The following is a 20,096-nucleotide window of genomic DNA, read 5'->3' as shown; positions in this document are numbered from 1 at the left end:
CAGATATCCTGTGGTTTTCATCCATGTCCCCTACATTTAGCTCAAAGCCTGACGCAGAGTTGGTATTTATTAAAAAAGGACATTTGTGTTGAACTAGGCAGTGTGCTGTAGGGGATGAAGAATGCGAAGATTTATAAGGTGTTTTAAAGGTGAACTTACTGTTTAGGTTAGGTGGCAGGATACTATATATAACACCACAGAAGTGGCTTTCCCAAGGAATACTGTTAATATCAAGCAGGAATTCTTCATTTGTTATTTTTATTTGGTCCGACTTTGTTTCCTCTATCTTTGATGCACTTGTAGTATCTACAACACTATATATTTTAATGTTTTGGCTCAAACGCTTCGCTTTTAAGTTGTCTTTGGTATGAAATAATTAGTCAATATACATACGGGTTTTCTTTTTATAACGTTGTGACTGTATCAAGCACCATATTTGTTTTTGTTATAGATTTTTACTTGTGTTTCTCCACAGGCAGCAGAAGATGTCGTTTTCATTGGACCTGACACACATGCTATTCAAGCCATGGGTGACAAAATTGAAAGCAAATTATTAGCGAAGAAAGCAAAGGTTAACACAATCCCTGGCTTTGATGGAGTAGTCAAGGTGAGAAACTATATTACTGTAATATACATGTCCTTAAGTCAAACATTTTGTGGAAAGCATAAGATAAAGTGCAATTATTGCTAAATGCCATAATATAAATGCAAAATAAAATGCAAGATAACATGCAGAAATATGCATGCTTAGGTTAAAATAAATCAGTGTTGTTTATGCTGGATTATTCTATGTTTTTAAAGATTTTATTTTTAAGTAATCTCTGCGCTCAGCATGGGGCCCGAATTTACAACCCTAAGATCAAGAGTTAACCTTCTCTACCGACTGAGCCAGCCAGCTGCCCCTGGATTATTTTAAATGGTGTAAGTTAAAAGGAGCAAGAAGCCACTTAAGCGTTGTATTTCATGATCAGTTTTTTTTTTTTAATTGAAGTGTCATTGACACATAGTGTCAAATTAGTTTCAGGTTACAACATAGTGATTCCACAACTCTGTGCATTATGCTATGTTTACCACAAGGGTAGCTACCATCTGTCACCATACAACCCTATTATAGTTCCACTGACGATACTCCCGGTGCTGGACCTTTTATCCCCTGTGACTTATTCTATAAATGGAAGCCTGTACTTCCCAATCCCCTTCAATCACTTACCCATTCCCCCACCCCCTTCCCTTTTGGACACTATCAGTTCTTTGTGTTCATGGGTATGAGATTTTTTTTTTTTTTTAAGATTTTATTTATTTATTCGAGAGAGAGAGTGCGCACACAAGCAGCAGGGAGAGGCAGAGGGAAAGGGAAAAGCAGGCTCCCAGCTGAGCAGGGAGCCTGATGTGGGGCTCGATCTCAGGACTCTGGGATCATGACCTGAACTGAAGGCAGATGTGGGTTTTTTTTTTTTTTTTAAGATTTTATTTATTTGACAGAGACACAGCAAGAGAGGGAATGCAAGCAGAGGGTGTGGGAGAGGGAGAAGCAGACTCCCCGCTGAGCATGGAGCCCGACGTGGGGCTCCATCCCAGGACCCTGGGATCATGACCTGAGCCGAAGGCAGACGCTTAACAAGTGAGCCACCCAGGTGCCCAAAGATTCTGCTTTTTGTTTGTCTTTCAGATTCCACATATAAATCATATGGTATTTGTCTTTCTCTGACTTATTTCACTTAGTATAATATAACACTCTCTAGATCTATCCATGTTGTTGCACATGGCAAGATCTCGGTCTTTGTTAAGGATGAGTAATAATCCGTGTGTGTGTGTGTGTGTGTGTGTGTGTGTGTGTGTGTGTGTGTGACTTCTTCTTTATCCATTCATCTGTTGGTGAACACTTGGGCTGCTTTCATATCTTGGGTATTGTAAAGAATGCTGCAGTAAACATAGGGGTACATACATTTGAATTCATGTTTTTGTTTTCTTTGGGTAAATACCCACTAATAGAATCACTGTATCATATGGTATTTCTATTTTTAATATTTAAAGGAACTTACGGCACACTTGGGTGGCTCAGTCGGTTAAGCGCGTGCCTTCGGCTCAAGTCATGATCCTGGGTTCCTGGGATTGAGCCATGTTGTTGGGCTCAGCGCTCGGTGGGGAGTCTGCTTCTCCCTCTCCCTCTTCCCCTTCTCCTGCTCATGCTCTCTTTCTAGCTCTCTCTCTCTCAAATAAATAAATAAATCTTAAAAAAAAAAAAAAAAGGAACTTCTGTATTTTTCCCCCAGTGGCTAACTGTCCCAATTTGCATTCCCGCCAACAATGCATGAGGGTTCTTTTTCCTCCACATCCTCACCAACACCTGTTATTTCTTGTCTTTCAGTTCTAGCCACTCTGACAAGCATAAGGTGATGATCTCATTGTGGTTTTGATTTGCATGTGCCTGAAAATTAGTGATGTTGAACATCTTTTCATGTGTCTGTTGGCCATCTGTCTTGTCTTTTTTGGAAAAGTGTCTATTCAGGTCCTCTGCCCATTTTTAATCAGATTATTTGTATTTTGGTATGAGTTGTGTAAGTTCTTTATAAACCCTTACTGGATACATCATTTCAGATATATTCAGTCTTGATTAGTATTGACTCATACTTTCATAGGAAAAAACCTGGTGATTTAAAAATGTTCTCTTTAGCTCTCTGGATTTCATTTAATGATGGTATGTATTTAACGTTTGAAACATTATGATATTCTATGTGTATCTTTGTGTTGAGCTTCTGTCCATATGCATAAAACATAAATTATAAGTGTGTTTCTAGTGGAAAGTGGTATAACTGTGAATGATTATAGATCCCAAGCATAACTCCTCATTAAATAAGCAGTGTTAGCAGCTGAAGGCTTCTAAGGAAGAAATGCAGAAATTGAAGTGTGTGTGTGTGTGTGTGTGTGTGTGTGTGTATGTATGTTTTTTCTGGAAAAGTTACATTTTTTTCCTCCTTAGAAGAAGAGTGTCCCTATGTAGACTAACTTTATGATTTGAGTTAATCTGCAAAAACTTTTCAGTGTTATATTGTTATTTTTTGGGCTGGGCAATTCTTTATGTGCAGGAAACTTTCATGTTTATAGGACAGTTAATAAGCTTGGCCCTTATTAATATCCTCAGTTTCTTGCCCATGTTTACCTTAATCCATATTCATCCATTTTTTCCCCCTTCTCTCCTGTTACAAGGAAGACGTGTTCCCATTCTCAGTAAAGCCAGTTCTTCCTTTTTTTTTTTTTTTAAAGATTTTTTTATTTATTTATTCGACAGAGATAGAGACAGCCAGCGAGAGAGGGAACACAGGCAGGGGGAGTGGGAGAGGAAGAAGCAGGCTCATAGCGGAAGAGCCTGATGTGGGGCTTGATCCCATAACGCCAGGATCACGCCCTGAGCCGAAGGCAGACGCTTAACCGCTGTGCCACCCAGGCGCCCCTAAAGCCAGTTCTTCCTGTTAGGTTCCAGATGTACTCCTTACAGCCATCATGGGCTACAGTCTTTACTGATTAGCTTTTCTCTCTTCCGTATCTTAAAACTTGTCTTTCAGCTCCTTTCCATTACCCTTGCTATTAAAAATCCTCAGTCAACAAATGTGCTAATTCCTGGGCCAAGTGGGAAGCATGTGGTGGTGATAAACAAGATGCCCACATTCCCTCACAACGTGGTGCTTCCAGTTTTGTGAGAAAGAAATGTGGTCGTTCTCTTCCTAGAGCCCAGTAACCCTTTGTCACTTCTTAGCTGTCACCTCAGTCTCTCTTCGCTTTCACAGCCACAGGTCTTAGAAGAATTGTCCTTACTTGCTTTCATTTCTACACTGTTCACTTAATCGTTAATCTACCATAGTCTGGCTTCTTTCCTCATTCTTATGGAAATTTCTCTTGCAGTGGCTACGACCGGCAACCTATTCTTCTCAGTAAATTCAGTATATAATTTGTAATCCTGGTTTTTATTTCTTCTTTGAGTCTCTTGGTCACTTTTTCCTTCTTGAAATACTTACTTCTGGCACACTGCTCGGTTCTAGTTTTGTTTTTGTATTTTTTGGCTTGTTTTGAATGCTCATTCTTAGTTTCCATGCTGACTGTTCTTCCTATCTTTGTTCTGTAAATGGTGGTTTTATTTTGGATTCTGAGTAGAAAGTGTTTTCTTATTGTACACTCTCGCCCTGGGGCAACCTTAGTTACTCTTATGGCTCACATCTCAAATCAATATATATTTATCTGTGCTACATCTCTCTTGAAATTCAAAACTGCATGTGTGGGGTCTGTCCCTGAGGCATCTTGAAAGTAACAAGTTAAAAGCTAAGCTCATAATTTTCTCTTTGATTAGCAATTGGCAAACTATGGCTCCATGCCTGCCTGATTTGTAAATAAAGTATTATTGGAACACGATCATGCTCTTTCCTTTATGGATTGCCGACGGCTGCTTTTTTCACTAGTGACTGAGTTGAGAAATTGTGACGGATCCTGTCACCCAGCAAACCTGATATATTTATTACCTGGTCCATTCAGAAAATGTTTGCTGACTCTTACTGTAAGCTTCTCGACCTGATTCTTTCCTGCCTGAGAAAGTGGTGGTATTTTCCACACTGTTTCTCTGGCTAGAACCTTCGAGTCATTCTTGATCCATACGGCTAAAGAGAATTCACATAAAGATCTTTCTGATCCATTTTCTTCTTTCTTTGCTCATGCTAACATCAAGTTCCAGCTATACTCATCTAACCTGGATTACTTTGTCAACCTTCTGATTGATCTTTTTGTAGCCAGTCTTGGTCCCATCCAGTGAACTTTCTCCTCCTCCTCCTCTGTCGTCGTCGTCTTTCTTCCTTCCTCCTCCCTCCCTCCCTTCCTCCTCCTCCTCCTCCTCCTTCTTCTTTCTCATTCATTCATTCATTCATTTATGTATTTTAGAGGTGAGAGCATGAGCAGGGAGAGGGGCAGAGAGGGAGAGAATCCCAAGCAGGCCCCCCAATGAACAGAGAGCCGGATGTGGGGCTCGATGCCCCAACCCTGAGATCATGACCTGAGTCAAAACCAAGAGTCAGAGGCTTCACCAGTTGACCCGCCCAGGCGTCCCCTGATCAACTTTCAACACTAGCTTGAGTGACCTTTCAGAAATCCGAATTCAGTCCTATGCCTATGTTTAAAAACTCCTGAATGGCTACTAAATCAAATCCTTTAAATAGCTGGCCTTTGTTTTTCTCTTCAAACTGATAGTTTGCCACTTTACCCTTTACACTGTGTATGCCAACCATATATGACATCTTTTAGATTCTTGAAACTTCTGTACTAAATTCTGTCATGCATATTGATTCTGTTTCTGTCTTCTTTCCTTATTGGCTCCTCGTTGTTTAGGTGTTGGCTTAACCATACATTCCTCACAGGGGCATTCCTTGACTGTCTGGATTAGGCTAGGCCCTCTGCTGTATTTTCCCTTAGTACCCTACACTTTGCCCATCACATTTGAAATCATTCATTCATTCATCTATTAAGTGAATATTTAAGTGCATACTATTTGTCCAACATTGTTTGAAGTGCCACGGGTATAGTAATGAAAAGCAATAATAAAAAAAATTCCTGCCCTCATGGAGCTTGTACTATAGAAGGAGACAGACAATAAACAAATATTAAAATATTTAGTACATGCTATGGTGAAACATAAGACAGAGAATGGGAGAAGGGAATGCTGGGAGGGTGGTGACAGGGCAAGTCATGCGGATATCAGGAGGAAGAGCAAAGCATACTTGGAAGAAAGAATAACAAGTGTAAAGGTGTTGAGATTGAAAAATATTTGATGTTCAACAAACAACTAGGAATCATGTGGCTTCTGTGATCAAGGGAGAGAAAAATCAGAGATGAGGTAATTGAAGTAAGATGTAGTGTACTTTCTGCACGTAATTGTAAACTCCTTGCTGGAAGGGATTGTATTCTTTTTGTTACTGCATCACTTACACATGTTGCCTGGCACATAGTCAGTGCTCATGAAATACTTGTTGGATGAATAATCTTCTAGGAGATAAATTTTTACATATATGACCACGGTATACACATTATCTATCATTTAGTACATATTTACTAAACACACCAAAGAAAGGAAAGCATAATGAAAAACCAAGAGAAAAAGTAAAACAGACAATAGAAGTAGATCCACATATGCTGTAGATACTGGAATTGATGATAAGAACTGTAAAATAAGTATGATTGGTACGTTAAAATATTTTTTTGAAGAAAATGTGGAGAAAATAAGCATATAAAGGATTTCACCATGGGCGCCTGGGTGGCTCAGTGGGTTAAGTCTCTGGTTCTTGATTTTGGCTCAGGTCATTATCTCAGGGTCATGGGATTGAGTCTCACATCAGGCTCTGTGCTCAGTGTGTAGTCTGCTTGTTCCTCTTCCTCTCCCCCTGCTTTCTCTCTCTCTCTCTTTCTCTCTCTCTTTAAAATAAATAAACTAAAAAAAAAAAAATTACAGAATTTCACAGGGGAATTTGGATCTCTAATAAAATTAAATGGAAATTACATAATGGCAAATATATGGAAATAAGGACTTTAGATAGGTTTAATAATAAACTAAGTAGAATATAGGATCCATGTATAGTGTATATATCAGTATTCCATTCCTTTTTATGGCTGAATAATATTCCATAGTAGGACTATACCACTTTTTATTTTTAAACCCATTTATTAGTTGATGGACATCTGAGTTATTTCCATCTTTTGGTGATTATGAATAATGCTGCTGTAAACATTTGTATGCAATTGTTTATTTGAGTATCTGTCTTGAGTTCTTTGGGGTATTTACCCAGGAATGGAATTGCAGGGTTATATGATAATTCCATGTTTAACTTTTTGAGGAACTCTCTGGCATCCAGGCCTTTGTGTAATCCTCTCTTCAGTTTTGGTAAAACCTGTGACTTGCTTCTCTGTTAGAATATGGCAAAGGGTGATGGCATGTCATTATCTCAACTAGGTTATGTTATAGGGCAAAGATGATTGGCTGTCACCGCATTAAGTTGCATTGTAGGGCAAAGTAATTGAGTGTTACTGCTGTGATTATATTTCATTATATAAGAATCCATCTTAGGAAACTAGAGAACAGGTTCTAGTTTTTGACTTGATGACCTAAGCTGCTATGTTGTGGAAGTCCACATAGCAATAAACTACAGGCAGCTTCTACGGATCTGAGTTAGGGCAATCTCTTTCTAAGAGCCAGCAAGAAGTTACGGTGCTTAGTCATACAGCCACAGGGAAATAAATTCTGCCAGCCATCTGAGTGAGCTTGGATTTGTCCCTAGTTGAGCCTGCAAATGAAAAGGCAGTATAGCCCACACCGTGACTGCAGACTTGAAAGACTGAGCAGAGTATGACAAGTCTTTTCTTTAGTAGGCTGTCAGCTGTTGGGTTTTTAGTCCTTCTTTCCATTCTTGTTGTAGAGAGTTTTGTAAGTTCCGGTAGTGGTTTGGATGGTTTGTTATGAACTATGATCTATTTAGCCCCAGTACTTCTGCCAGTATAATTTTAATTTATCTCAACAAGAAATCTGGCCTTCTTGAGATATTCAATGTGGGCTTTATTTTAGTCACAAAGGTAGTAATGAGTCAGAGTCCACATTAATTCTGTCTTGTTGATGAATAGCAGAGTCCTCAGGAGTTCATGCATGTGGTCATTAGGAGAGCATATGATCTGGAAATTGTCCTAGATATTCTTTCTGATGAAGTCAGTGGGTGTAGTGTCTTATAGGGAGAAGATGACCTAAGCTGAAATGAGGAGTCAGATGCTTAACCGACTGAGCCACCTGGGTGCCCCTCAAGAGATTGTTTTAATTTCTGGAGTGGGAACATCTAGTTTAACCCCAAGACCGTCAGTTTATTCTGCATCTTATTCTGCTTTTGTTTTAGGTCTCTTTCAAAATTTATAGTATGGAAATAGAGATCTGACTATATGACTATTTCTATCCAGTTTTTGCTTGTTCATAAAATTTTCTGTTTCTGGCTTAAGACTACTCACAAAAAGTGAGGAGGGAGCTGGATCACAACTGCTTTGGTGTCTACTCCTGAATGCTGTCTAAAGGTACTGAAGAGTCTGTTTCTGAGGTGCCCAATAGATGTATCTTTTCTTTGCTAGCACAACTAGATTAGAGTCCAACCTATTTTCATAGCAAAGATTTTGATAGTAGCTTCCCAAGGACCTTTTCCATTATTTCCACTTCTTCTAGACTTCTCTGGTTTCCTGTGCAATTAGGAGTCTGAAGTCACTCTCAGGTCTTCCCATTTTGCCCTTGTATGTAGTTGTTGTTGTTTTTTTAAATCTTAGTTTCTTTTTTTTTTTTAATTTTAAAATTTTAATTTTTTAAAAGATTTTATTTATTTATTTGACAGAGAGAGCACAAGCACGGGGAGCGGCAGGGAGAAGCAGGCTCCCCACTGAGCTGGGGACCCGACGTGGGGCTTGATCCCAGGACCCTGAGATCATGACCTGAGCTGAAGGCAGATGCTTAACTGACTGAGCCACCCAGTTGCCCCTTTTATCTCAGGTTCTTAGTAGCATCGTGAACCAATTTATATAAATCTGGGGACCCTAGATTATTTATACATTCCTCAATTTCTCTGTAAATTTCTATCTAATCTGTGTAGGCTTTGGAAAGTCTTTGGTAATGCTTCTTAGTTCAGAATGAGACCAAAGTTTTAGCCCTCAAGGCTGGCCCTATTCTGACAGTAGTTTAATTTTAAAAGGTAATGTTGTTTTGAGGGTTTCTGGCTAGTTAGAAGAAAGAGGAAGCAGGTCAGTGGAAGAAAGAGCAGAGCAGGAGCAAATGGAGGAAAACAGGATGGAGAAGGAATAGCAGGATAAAGACTTTCAGGTTCGAGAGAGTTTTAAATTTTTCATGTTTTTCATTTGGCTTTTCCGATGCCTTTCCTCTTTCCCTATAAACTTTGTCTTCCTTATGAATTTCATAAGGAAATTTGGAATCTGAATTTCTTTTGGAAGCTTCCTCATTGTAATGAAAAAAATTACAGAACATTAAGTGTTTGAGATTTTGATCTCTACCCCCCCAACAGGTGACTGTCAAATGAACCATTCATATCAAAAGCTTACAAAAGAGTCTATTATAATTTTTAATTATCCTAGGTGAGATTATGCCTTTTAGAAGCATAGAAACATAAATTTGATTTCTGGATTTAGTACCTTTAAGGAGAAGTCTGCTTCAGAGAGAGCATAGACTTGGCCTGAGTTGAACCCATGAGAAACTTGTAATAACATATCAACTATGTTGTTTGTTCATCTCATGTCTTAGGCCCCCAAACTAATGGTTGGCCATCTCTAATTGTAGACCTGACAATATGCAATGCTTTGATGGTTTAAATTTGGAAGGGAGATCTCTCCCAGACCCAGACTTCCACGGACAAAATAAGTCGAGACAGAGAAAGTTCTCAAGTTTTGTTTACAGATTTTATTTATTTGAGAGAGAGAGTGTGAGTGAGTGATCATGAGTGGGAGGAGGTGCAGAGTGAGAGGGAGAAGCAGACTTCCTGCTGAGCAGGGAGCCCCATATGGGGCTTGACCCCAGGACCCTGGAATCATGATCTGAGCCAAAGGCAGACGCCTAACTGACTGAGCCACCCAGGTGACCCTCAAGGTTTGATACAGGTTTCAAAGGAAATTTTATCCTGTTTAGATACCAATGTGAGGAAATCTTCTGAATACATTAGCTTCTGGAGCTAGCATGAAGGTGAACTTACAGGTCCGATACTTGTCTTCTTCCATATAAAGTTTGTCTATGGACTTAGAAGAAAAAATGTTGTGGGTATTTTATTTCTAATAAGGAAGTCTTCCTCCAGTCCTAAACATTTTCAAATCTAAGCAGGATATCAAAAGATTCCTCATTCCTCAGTTTCCTAAAAAGGAAATTGGAGCTCTCCCCAAAGTGAGATTTTTCTTACCATTGTGGTTGGGGACACCCCTGGGTGGGGGCTCAGTGGGCATCAAAGGAGCTCTGCAGTTTTTGAATCTAGGGTCTTTAACAGAACTTAGTAGAACCTCCCAGATTGCCTCAAAGTGATGGTATCTTTAAATGTAGTAGGTATAATAAAGTTGGTTTTGCTTGTTCAACGAGGTCATCTTTTCAGGGAGGCTTCGTTTGACAATCTGCATTTGAATTTGCAACTGCTGTTAATTTATAAAATAGGGATAAATAGCAAGTAGAAGAAAAATCCACTTATCTTTTCAATTTTGTCTCCTTGTATGCTTTAGGTGGTTTTTAAGATCCATTCATACTCTCAAATAATGGCAGGTTTTCATTACCTGTGTTAACTTTAACTATGGTATACAGTTCTTGACACCTGTTATCTGAATTATTTAAGCCCCAATTGAACATGAAGGTTATAGTTTTCGGGTAAGCATTTAAAAACAGTTTTAGGAATGCCCTTTTGTTTTGCTCATAAATTTTCATTCTGGTTTTATTTCTAGTTTGCTTTTAATTATTTGTTACAAGAGGCTATACATACTTTTTAAAACCTGGTTATTTGGTTTTCTTCTGTAGTAACTCTACATTCATTTGGGTCTACACTGTTTTTCACATTTTATAGTTTATATTTGTTAGGTAAAAGATTACTTTTAAGGGTATCTATGCCGATAGAGGTTTGCTGATGCAAATAATGTAAATTTTTGGAATACCTTGTGGTTTTAGCAATTGCATTAGCAATACAACCCTTGGAAGAATGTATGTGTTAACTATAGGTGATTCTATCTTTTTTAAATCCATAGGTTGGTTGTTTTGTTTTGTTTATTTATTCCCCCCCCCCCCTTAGCCTGGTATCTTTAGGGCTAAATTTCTTTTTTCTTTTCTTTTCTTTTCTTTTCTTTTCTTTTCTTTTCTTTTCTTTTCTTTTCTTTTCTTTTCTTTTCTTTTCTTTTCTTTTCTTAAAAGATTTTACTTATTTATTTAACAGAGTGAGAGAACACAAGCAGAGGGACCAGTAGAGGGAGAGGGAAAAGCAGGCTCCCCATCTGAGCCGCCTAGGTGCCCCTAAATTTCTTTTTTTCTTGACAGCTGTGTTCTACATTCTGTCCCCAAGTAATTTTCACCTCTAATTTGAGGAAATTAATGTGGTTTCAATTCATTACATTTCTTTTTATAGCTTTCTTCCTTTCCCATTTGAATATTTAAGCTATTATATGGAGGGGATATAGAGATGGTCTGCCACATTCTTTTAAAACCTTGTGTGTAGTACTAAAGAGTCTTCCGAAATGGTTTTCATTATGTCTTGTTCTTGAATCACTCTTTTGATTAGAGAGAAGTCATATTATTTTAAGGTATAATTCTCAAGTAGTCATCTGATATCAAATGTTTGCCTTTAATAACTTGTTCTGTTCTATTCATCTTAACTAACCTGATCTCAGGAGCTTGAGAGCCTTGTAGGGTGTGCATCTGAAGCTGGTGGAAGATAGGGTTTGGACCCCCAGCCCACTTGTTTAGCAAAGAATAACGAGCTACACACCCTGATTTCAAAGAGCTTCAAGTCCCTTTAGGTGACCTACAAGTAGATAGGCAATGTAATACATTTTAATAATTTGAAGCTCAGAGTGCATGGGGCCCATGTAGGAAAGGCACCTAACCTAGTTTGAAGGTGTCATGGCAGGGGCGCCTGGGTGGCTCAGTTGTCAAGTGTCTGCCTTCGGCCTAGGGCATGATCCCAGGGTCCTGGGATCCAGCCCCGCATCGGGCTCCCTGCTCCTCTGGGAGCCTGCTTCTTCCTCTCCCACTCCCTCTGCTTGTGTTCCCTCTCTCTCTGGCTGTGTCTCTCTCTGTCAAATAAATAAATAAATAAATAAACAAATAAATAAATAAATAAAATCTTAAAAAAAAAAAAGGTGTCATGGCAGATCTTCCAATGGAAGTGATATCTAAGTGATACCTGAAGTTTGAGCAGTAGTGAGTTAGCTAAAAAGTGAGGGTGACGATGGAGACACAGTTCTAAGGTCAGTGAGAACACCTTATTGTTATAATTTGTTGCTGAGCCCCTGCAGGAGCTTTAGAAAAGTGCTGGTCTGAGCACCCGGGCCTGTAAATGAGGATCCAGGTATGTGTGGCCTTGACTGTGACTTGCCTGGGTTTGGAGGTTATTCTTATGGTGTTGGGAGCCTCTGAATGGTTTCCTATAGAGAAGTTAACATGATAAAATTGTAGAATTAGAAAACTTCCTTTGGTTTGTAATGTGGAAAACGGATTGGAGCAGTGCAAAATTTGAGGTTGGTCAGTGAATTAAAAGTGCTTTTCCTGGGCAGGAAGTGATAGAGGCCTAAAATAAAGGATTAGGATGGAGCAGAGTGGATGGTGTGGAGGGCCTGGTGGAAGCGGAATTTGTATCTTCTCTGATCTGGGACATATCAGGAGTGGGGCAGAGGGAGGAATCAGCACAGATGAGCCCACTGCATTTTGTTGTGATACCTGTCAGCATTCTAACTTTGGGGGAAATTCATTAAACTTCTCTGAGTTCCTATTGCCCTTTACATCTCAGAGCAGGGTGTGGTAATCTATTTGAATGAAGCTGGTGCATTTCACAGTGTACTCATAAAGTAGTCATTGTTTTTGTCAGCCAGTTAGCTGGACTTTAAAGCCTGTACTCTTGCTTTAGTAAAAAAGAGCCAAATAATAACAACAAAAACTAGCATGAAGGAAATCATTAAAAAAACCAAAATAACAAAGAAATTGAAAAGCTGTGTCCTGGTAATTACAAAGTACAGTATTAGACATCAGTATCCTTTTCCCCTGCTAAACCAAGAATGACTCTCCTGATGATGCCTTAAAGGCTTCATATTTTTGAAAAAGGATTCAATTATGTTTACTATGCTGTTTTACGGTTATAAAAATATGTACTAAAGTTTGGAAAGATTTGGAAGGATATTCAAACAGTCTTCTTCTTCTTTTTTTTTTTTTTAAGATTTTATTTATTTATTTGACAGAGAGAGAGAGACAGCCAGTGAGAGAGGGAACACAAGCAGGGGGAATGGGAGAGGAAGAAGCAGGCTCCCAGCAGAGCAGCCTGATGTGGGGCTTGATCCCAGAACGCCGGGATCACACCCTGAGCTGAGGCAGACGCTTAACGACTGAGCCACCCAGGCGCTCCTCAAACAGAGTCTTCTGCTTGACTCGGAGTTGTCTGGAAAACACAATCAGCTGGAACCCATTTCCTGAACCCAGGACTGTTGAAAGTTTTGCTTTACTTTATACCAAGAATGCAGAATGGTTTGAGGATGCTTTTTGTGTACAGATAAGCTTTTACCCATAATATATTGAAGCAGTGATTCCCCCGCCCCCATGCCCCGAACAGTTGCTGATTTGTTCTAGAATCAGCTGAGGAAAATTTGTAAGTAGCTTCCCATGCGGATGAGTAGCAGGACTTTCATCCAGTGAGTACAGAATTCAGGGTTGGTAAGTAGGCTCTATTGTAGCAAGTGAGAAAGGAGAGGTATGGTCTGAATCACTGTTGAAGTGAATTGGGTGTTTAGCATCAGGGTAACTATTTAAATATGCCTGTCCTTGTTACAGTTTTTGCTTCCCTTCCCCACCCTTCTTCCCTGCTCACCAGCAACCATGAGCGAGTGCACATATTGTCTGACCCAGTGGAGTGTCCTGGGGATGCAGGTGCACATTTTTTTTTTTTCAGTATTGTAATGCCGGTATTAATTCTGTGTTATATGGGTTCAGAGGATGAATGATGACCACAAGATACCCCAACCAAAGAACAGACTTGGGGCTCTGGTGATGGGCTGTCCATTTTATCACAGATTGCCAAGCATACTGTGTGCAGTGTATGTTCTGGTGTATTTCAGCCCAATTTCATCTTCTTGATGACCCTATGAGATAGATATTGATACTGTCTCCATCTTAGAGACGAGGAAACCAAATTCCAGGGCGGCACCCTGGGAGGTAACCGGCTCACTATCTGAGAGAGCCAGTGTTGAGCCCACAGCTTCTGGTCTAGCACCTGTGTTCTTAGCTGTTGGACTTTGATGTCTCCCGGGTGGGGGCTGGAGAGTATTAACATAGGCTTGTAGAAAAGGCACCCAATTTTTCTTAGCTCCTTTTGACATTTTTGTGATCTGCTTATTTGGTTATAGAAACATCACACACCCCTCCCATCATAATCTCTGTGAAACAGAATTTTTTACTGTTTTGCTTTTGGGTTAAATGATAGAGCTCCTTTAATGTAAGTTGTGCTGAAAGAGAGGGGTAAAAGAGATGATTAGTGGTTCTGGTGCTGTCTTTGTTCTTTCTCCATTTCTGGAACTGCTGGAACTATATGGTTTAATATTCACCTCATCAGTGTTCCCAAGTGCTCAGTAACTTCAGAACCAGAGTGTGGCTTCCTTCAAACTGGGATTATAGGCTGTGATTACAGAATGAACCACAGGGATTTGAATCAAATCATATTTTTGGAACATTCCTTTTTCCTGCTACCTGATTTGAAGCCATAGGAAAGTGGTCGCTAATACTTTGTCTCATTTGGTTTTGTGCTTTTCAGTGTTTTCTCAATTGTATTAACTTTTGATATGAAAACAGAAATATTCTGGGGCGCCTGGGTGGCTCAGTCGTTAAGTGTCTGCCTTCGGCTCAGGGCGTGATCCTGGGGTCCTGGGATTGAGCCCTGCATCGGGTCCTCCACTGGGAGCCTGCTTCTTCCTCTTCCACTCCCCCTGCTTGTGTTCCCTCTCTCGCTGGCTGTCTCTCTCTCTCTCTGTCAAATAAATAAATAAAATCTTTAAAGGAAAAGAACCAGAAATATTCTAAGTACATCATTTGAAAATTATATAAGGGCATCAGTAGTATCAGATTTGTTTTATTCCTTCTGTTGAGATTTTTATATTTGATTTTTCTTTGATTTTCAGGGGATTGTTGTCCCACCTGTTAGAAATTTTCTTTAAATAAATTATAGAGTATTATTGAACACTTCTTGAATAGAATTTGTTGTCTTAATCCCTGTAGTATTTTCATATATTGTATCATATGTCATATAGTTAATAGATGTGGGGATTGTCTTAAGAATGTTCTAAGGGGGGGGGCGTGCCTCGGTGGCTCAGTTGGTTAAGCGTCTGCCTTTAGCTCAAGTCATGATTTTGGAGTCCTGGGATTGAGACCTGCATGGGGCTCCCTGCTTAGAGAAGTCTGCTTCTCCCTCTCCCGCTGCTCCTCCCCGGCTTGTGCTCTCTCTTTCTCTCTTGCTCAGTCTCTCTCTCAAATAAATAAAATCTTAAAAATGTTCTAAGGGTGCCTGGTTGGCTTAGTCGGTAGAACGTGTAACTCTTGATCTTGGAGTTATGAGTTCAAGCCCCACATTAGGTGTAGAGATTACTTAAAAATGAAATCTTAAAAAAAACCCAGAAAGTTAGTTTTAAAGCTAAGAGTAAGTAGAATCAGTTCTGCTTTTTCTTTAAATATTGCCAAGTTGGATCTGTGAAGAAGTAATGATGTTTTGCTTAAAAGACATTTGTTTTATATATTTGGTAAAATAGTAATACTTATTTTACATTTTTTACTAAATTTGAGTATCTGTTGTTTTTTCTTACATTTTAATATATTGTAAATTTGTGGCCCTTCAATTTGAAAACTTTTTGTCATATAAAGTTTGATCTTTTAATTGAGATACCCACGTACCCCTGATCTTTTAAACTAATGAAATATGCATTTAAAATTACAGTTAAGGGGGTGATTGGGTGGCTCAGTTGGTTGGGCGATTGCCTTTGGCTCTGCTTGTGATCCCAGAGTCCTGGGATCGAGCCCCCATTGGGCTCCCTGCTCAGCTGGGAGTCTGCTCAGGGAGCCTGCTTCTCCTTCTCCTTCTGCCTCTCCCCCTGCTTGTGCTCTCTCTCTCTCTGTTTCAAATAAATAAAATCTTTTTTTTTAATTAAAATTACAGTTAAGGTAGAACTATTTTTTAAGAATAGGCTTTAAAAAAATAGGAAGAATGTGTTCTGTGAAACCCACCCACATTTCAAACATTTGAAGTTGCAGGACGGAGTAAGACAAGTGCTTGACTGAGGGTTAAAAGACAAGGAAGAGGGTACATATTGGGCTTGGTTTTGCCCAGCAGCAACGGTATTTCATTGAGTATGCTTTGTGTAAATTAAAGCAAAACCCAAACCTATCCAGTTCTTGAGCTCCTGCTCTGAACTACCGTGTGGCACTTCCTTGCTGTATATCACTTAGACGTGCAAATTTGAACAAGCCACTACATCTTCGTGGATGTAAGTTTATTCACTTCAAACACGGATGCTCTGGAGGTGAGCAGTTCTGTTGTCTTTGGAGTAGATAATTTAGGCAACAGACTTGTTTCTGTGGAAGCTGATGGGTAGTTTATTCATTCAACAAATAATGTGTTGATGTATCGATTTGCTAATAAGCTCTGGGGATTTTGTAGAGAGCAGCAGACCTAGTCATTGCTGTCATGGAGATTAAATGACGGGGGCTGTCATAATTGAAGGACAGAGTGTAATCTGGTCGCATAGCAGTGATGCCTAACCTGGTGCAGGAGGACTGGAAAGGCTTTCTGGAGAAAGTAAGATTTCACTGAGACTTGAAGCACACACCCCTGAGTTTAAGAGAAAATGTAATTTTTCTCTCCTCTAGACCACTGCTTCCTGACTAAATTCGCATCCCTCTTGCCTCTCTCTAAACTCTTCATTTGTTTATTGGTTCATTCAGTCTTTCATTCAGCAACAGCTGTTTCCCAAATGATGACTATGTGCCAGGCAGTTCAAGGAATATCAAACCTATCACTGAACCAGTTAGAGATTTTTGCTTTTATGGAGCTTATATTTTAATGCAGTAGGGAGATGCATAATAATTTACATAATAATGTAAATTATACGCTCAAATTCTTCAAAATGCAGCCATAGTGAGGACTCTTCATTTTCTTGCTTTTAGGCTGAAGTGCAGCCCTGCTTCCTCTACGTTTGGCTCACTGTTCAAGCCCCAACCCCCTGACTCTGTTCTACCATGCTTTCATTTGTCAGGTCTCTTTCATAGTAGCCTCATCTGAGAAGTTTCCTGGAATCTGTTTTTGAATTCGAGATCCCCTGTTGTCACATGCCCTCTTCACTTTTTCTGCATAACATGCATCTTGGTAATGGTTTCTTAGCTGCTGTATAATTATTTAAGGTCTTGGCTTTTCCACCAGACTATAAATTACATGAAGGCTGGGATGGTGCCTTTTCTTTTTCTTTCTTTCTTTCTTTCTTTCTTTCTTTCTTTCTTTCTTTCTTTCTTTCTTTCTTTCTTTCTTTTAAAGATTTTATTTATTTGAGAGAGAGATACACAGCGAGAGAGGGAACACAAGCAGGGGGAATGGGAGAGGGAGAAGCAGGCTTCCCACTGAGCAGGGAGCCCTATGCGGGGCTTGATCCCAGGACCCTGGGATCATGACCTTAGCTGAAGGCAGATGCTTAATTGACTGAGCCACCCAGGCACCCCTGGGATGGTGCCTTTCTTGTTCTCTTCTGTCTTCAGGGCCTGGTATGTGGCACATAGTCTGGGAATCTGGAGGATGCCTGCCTGGGCTTGGGGGTGGGAAGGAAAGTCAAGGCAGTGGGGACGAGACAGATGGTGCAGGCAGGTAGGCAGGATCAAGTACTGACACTTGCAAGTAAAGGAGTTGAAAGCTGGTTCTCAGGCAGTGGGGAGTAATGAAAAGTTTAAGCAGGTTTTGGGAATACTAGTTTGTTTTGATAACGTTTAATGTCCTAGAAATCATTAATTAGGTTAACACCCTCAAGCATGGTAGGTTTAATTTTTAAACTGTGAAAGTAGTATGAAGTATGAAATTTTAATCTTAATGGTAAAAAAGTTAAATATGTACGTAAGTGTCTGCAGCAAAAAGTCAAAGTTTCCTCTTTCCTAACTCTTAATCCTACTTTGAAGCAGTAACTCAAGCTGAGGTTTTTGTGTATGTGCGTGCATAAGCTTTTATGAGCATTCTAAGGTGTTGTCCTGCCTTATTATAGATAAGGTCATATTATCTTTAAAAAATTCATTCATTCATTCATTCATTCATTCATTCATTTATTTATTTATTTATTTATTTTGGTGAGAGGATGGATAAGTGGGGTGAGGAGGTGGGCAGAGAGAGAGAAACTTGGGCAGACTCCCTGCTGAATGGGGAGCCTGACTGGGACTCAGTCTCACACCCATGAGATCACAACCAGAGCTAAAACCAAGAGTTGGACGCTCAACCAACTGAGCCACCCAGGTGCCCCCACATATGACTCTTAAACAGAAAGACAACCCAGTTTAAAAATAGATATTTCTCTAAAGAAGGTATACAAATGGCCAATAAGCACATGAAGAACTGTTCATCGTGGTTAGTCATAGGAAAATTCAACCCAAACCACAATGAGATAGCACTTTACAACCAGTAGGGTGGCTACAGTAGAAGATTATCAAGTGCTGGCAAAGTTTTGCAGAAATGATAACCTTTCTACACTGCTCATGGGAATGCGAAATGGTGCAGCCACTTTGAAAAACAGTTCAGCAGTTTTTCAAAAGGTTAAATATAATGTTACCATGTGACCTTGTGATCTCACTCCTAGTTATATATCCAAAATAAATATATATGTCCACTCAAAAATTTGTACACAAATGTTCATAGGAACATTTTTCATAGTAGCTGAAAAATTAAAAACAATCTAAATGTCCATTAAGTGACGAATGGATTAAAAAAAAAAGTGGCGTATCCATACAAAGGAATAATGTTTAGCGATAAAAAGAATAATACTGATACATTAAAAAAAACCGAGATAAGATCATACTATATATATTCTCCTACAACTTGCTTTCCCCCACAGTGCACACTCTATTTGACAGATTCTTAGAGTGTAGGAGTTACCTTCCTAAACCCCAGTCCTCATTCCCCGGCATAGAGCCAAGGCATTTGGAACTCTGTGCTGAGTCCCGAAAGGTCCTGCCGGAACAGGCCACGCCTTCCACTGGACTTCATGCTGTCCTTTTCTGCCACTTGCTTTTTGTCTTCAGTTTTCACCTCATGGACTTCTAGAACATATGAAATACCTTCTGAATTTGGGTTTTTGTTCATGTTGTTCCTTCTGTTTAGACTTCTTTCACCCTAGTCTTCCCATGGCAGTGGTTGTTCACTTCAGGCTTTAATTTACATTTTACTTCAGAAGGACCCTTTCATTTTTTCTTTACAAAAAAAAAAAAAAATATTGAGTAATCTCTGCCCTCAACGTGGGGCTCAAACTCAAGACCCCAAGATCAAGAGTCACACGCTCTACTGACTAAGCCAGCCAGCTGCCCCCAGAAGCACCCTTTCTGAGCAGTGTATCTGTGTGTTCTCTCTGTTTCCCTCCCTCAGTACTGTTTGTTTCCATGTAACATTTATTTCAATTCTCAATTGATTTGTTTGCTCTCCTTCGGTTTTCCTTATTTAAAGAAGGCTGTAAGTTCCACGAGCACAAGAACTATTTCATGTAATGTTACATGTGGATCAGCCTCATCTTTTTTAAGGACTATGGCCTATTCCATTTCATGCATGTATCCTTTTTGGTACCAATCCCTTATTGAAGGTCTTTAAAGTTGTTTTTCTGATTTTCTTATCAAAACACCAGCAACAAATTAAAAATTATTTATTTATATATCTCTTCCGTGTGCGTGCATGTTCATACATCTATAGGAGAGCTTCCAAAAAATGAAGTTGCTGGGTTGAAAGATTTAGGTCTTCAAACTTCTGATAGATACTAACAATTCTTAAAAAGATTGTACCGTTTCGTATGACATCAGTCATGAGAGTCATGTCTGCTTACCTTCAGGCCCTCACTCCTGGCTGTTGGCAGACTGTGGCAAATCGACTGTGGTGTCTCATTGTTTTAGCTTATGTGCCCATAATAAAGTTTGAACATATTTCATATATTCTTTTGGATTTCATTTTACGGAAACTTCTCATTTAATCTTTTGGCCATATTTCCTGATAATTGTTGATCTTCTTGTTGATTCAAGACTTTTTTATTAACAAATGTTTTCCTGTCTTTAGTCTTACAGGAAAGTTAGACTGTGTGATATGTCATTGCCATCG

General features: G+C 39.5%; 1 protein-coding gene across 5 annotated transcripts in view; it reads left to right on the top strand.

The window, feature by feature from the left end:
• PCCA (propionyl-CoA carboxylase subunit alpha) overlaps window positions 1–20,096 on the top strand; it is a 392,273-nt gene that overhangs the window by 106,231 nt on the left and 265,946 nt on the right. For all 5 annotated transcript variants that reach the window (XM_045811095.2, XM_087865002.1, XM_045811094.2 and 2 more), the window contains one exon: window positions 476–607. In XM_045811095.2, coding sequence (XP_045667051.1) covers window positions 476–607 — 132 coding nt within the window. The remainder of the gene's footprint in view (window positions 1–475; window positions 608–20,096) is intronic.

This window comes from Ursus americanus, chromosome 10, assembly GCF_024610735.1.
Source record: "Ursus americanus isolate L20-20 chromosome 10, mUrsAme1.1.p, whole genome shotgun sequence".
In the NCBI taxonomy this organism is placed as follows: domain Eukaryota; kingdom Metazoa; phylum Chordata; class Mammalia; order Carnivora; family Ursidae; genus Ursus; species Ursus americanus.
The sequence above is the reverse complement of the archived record's forward strand: the minus strand, read 5'-3'. Positions and strand labels throughout refer to the sequence as shown.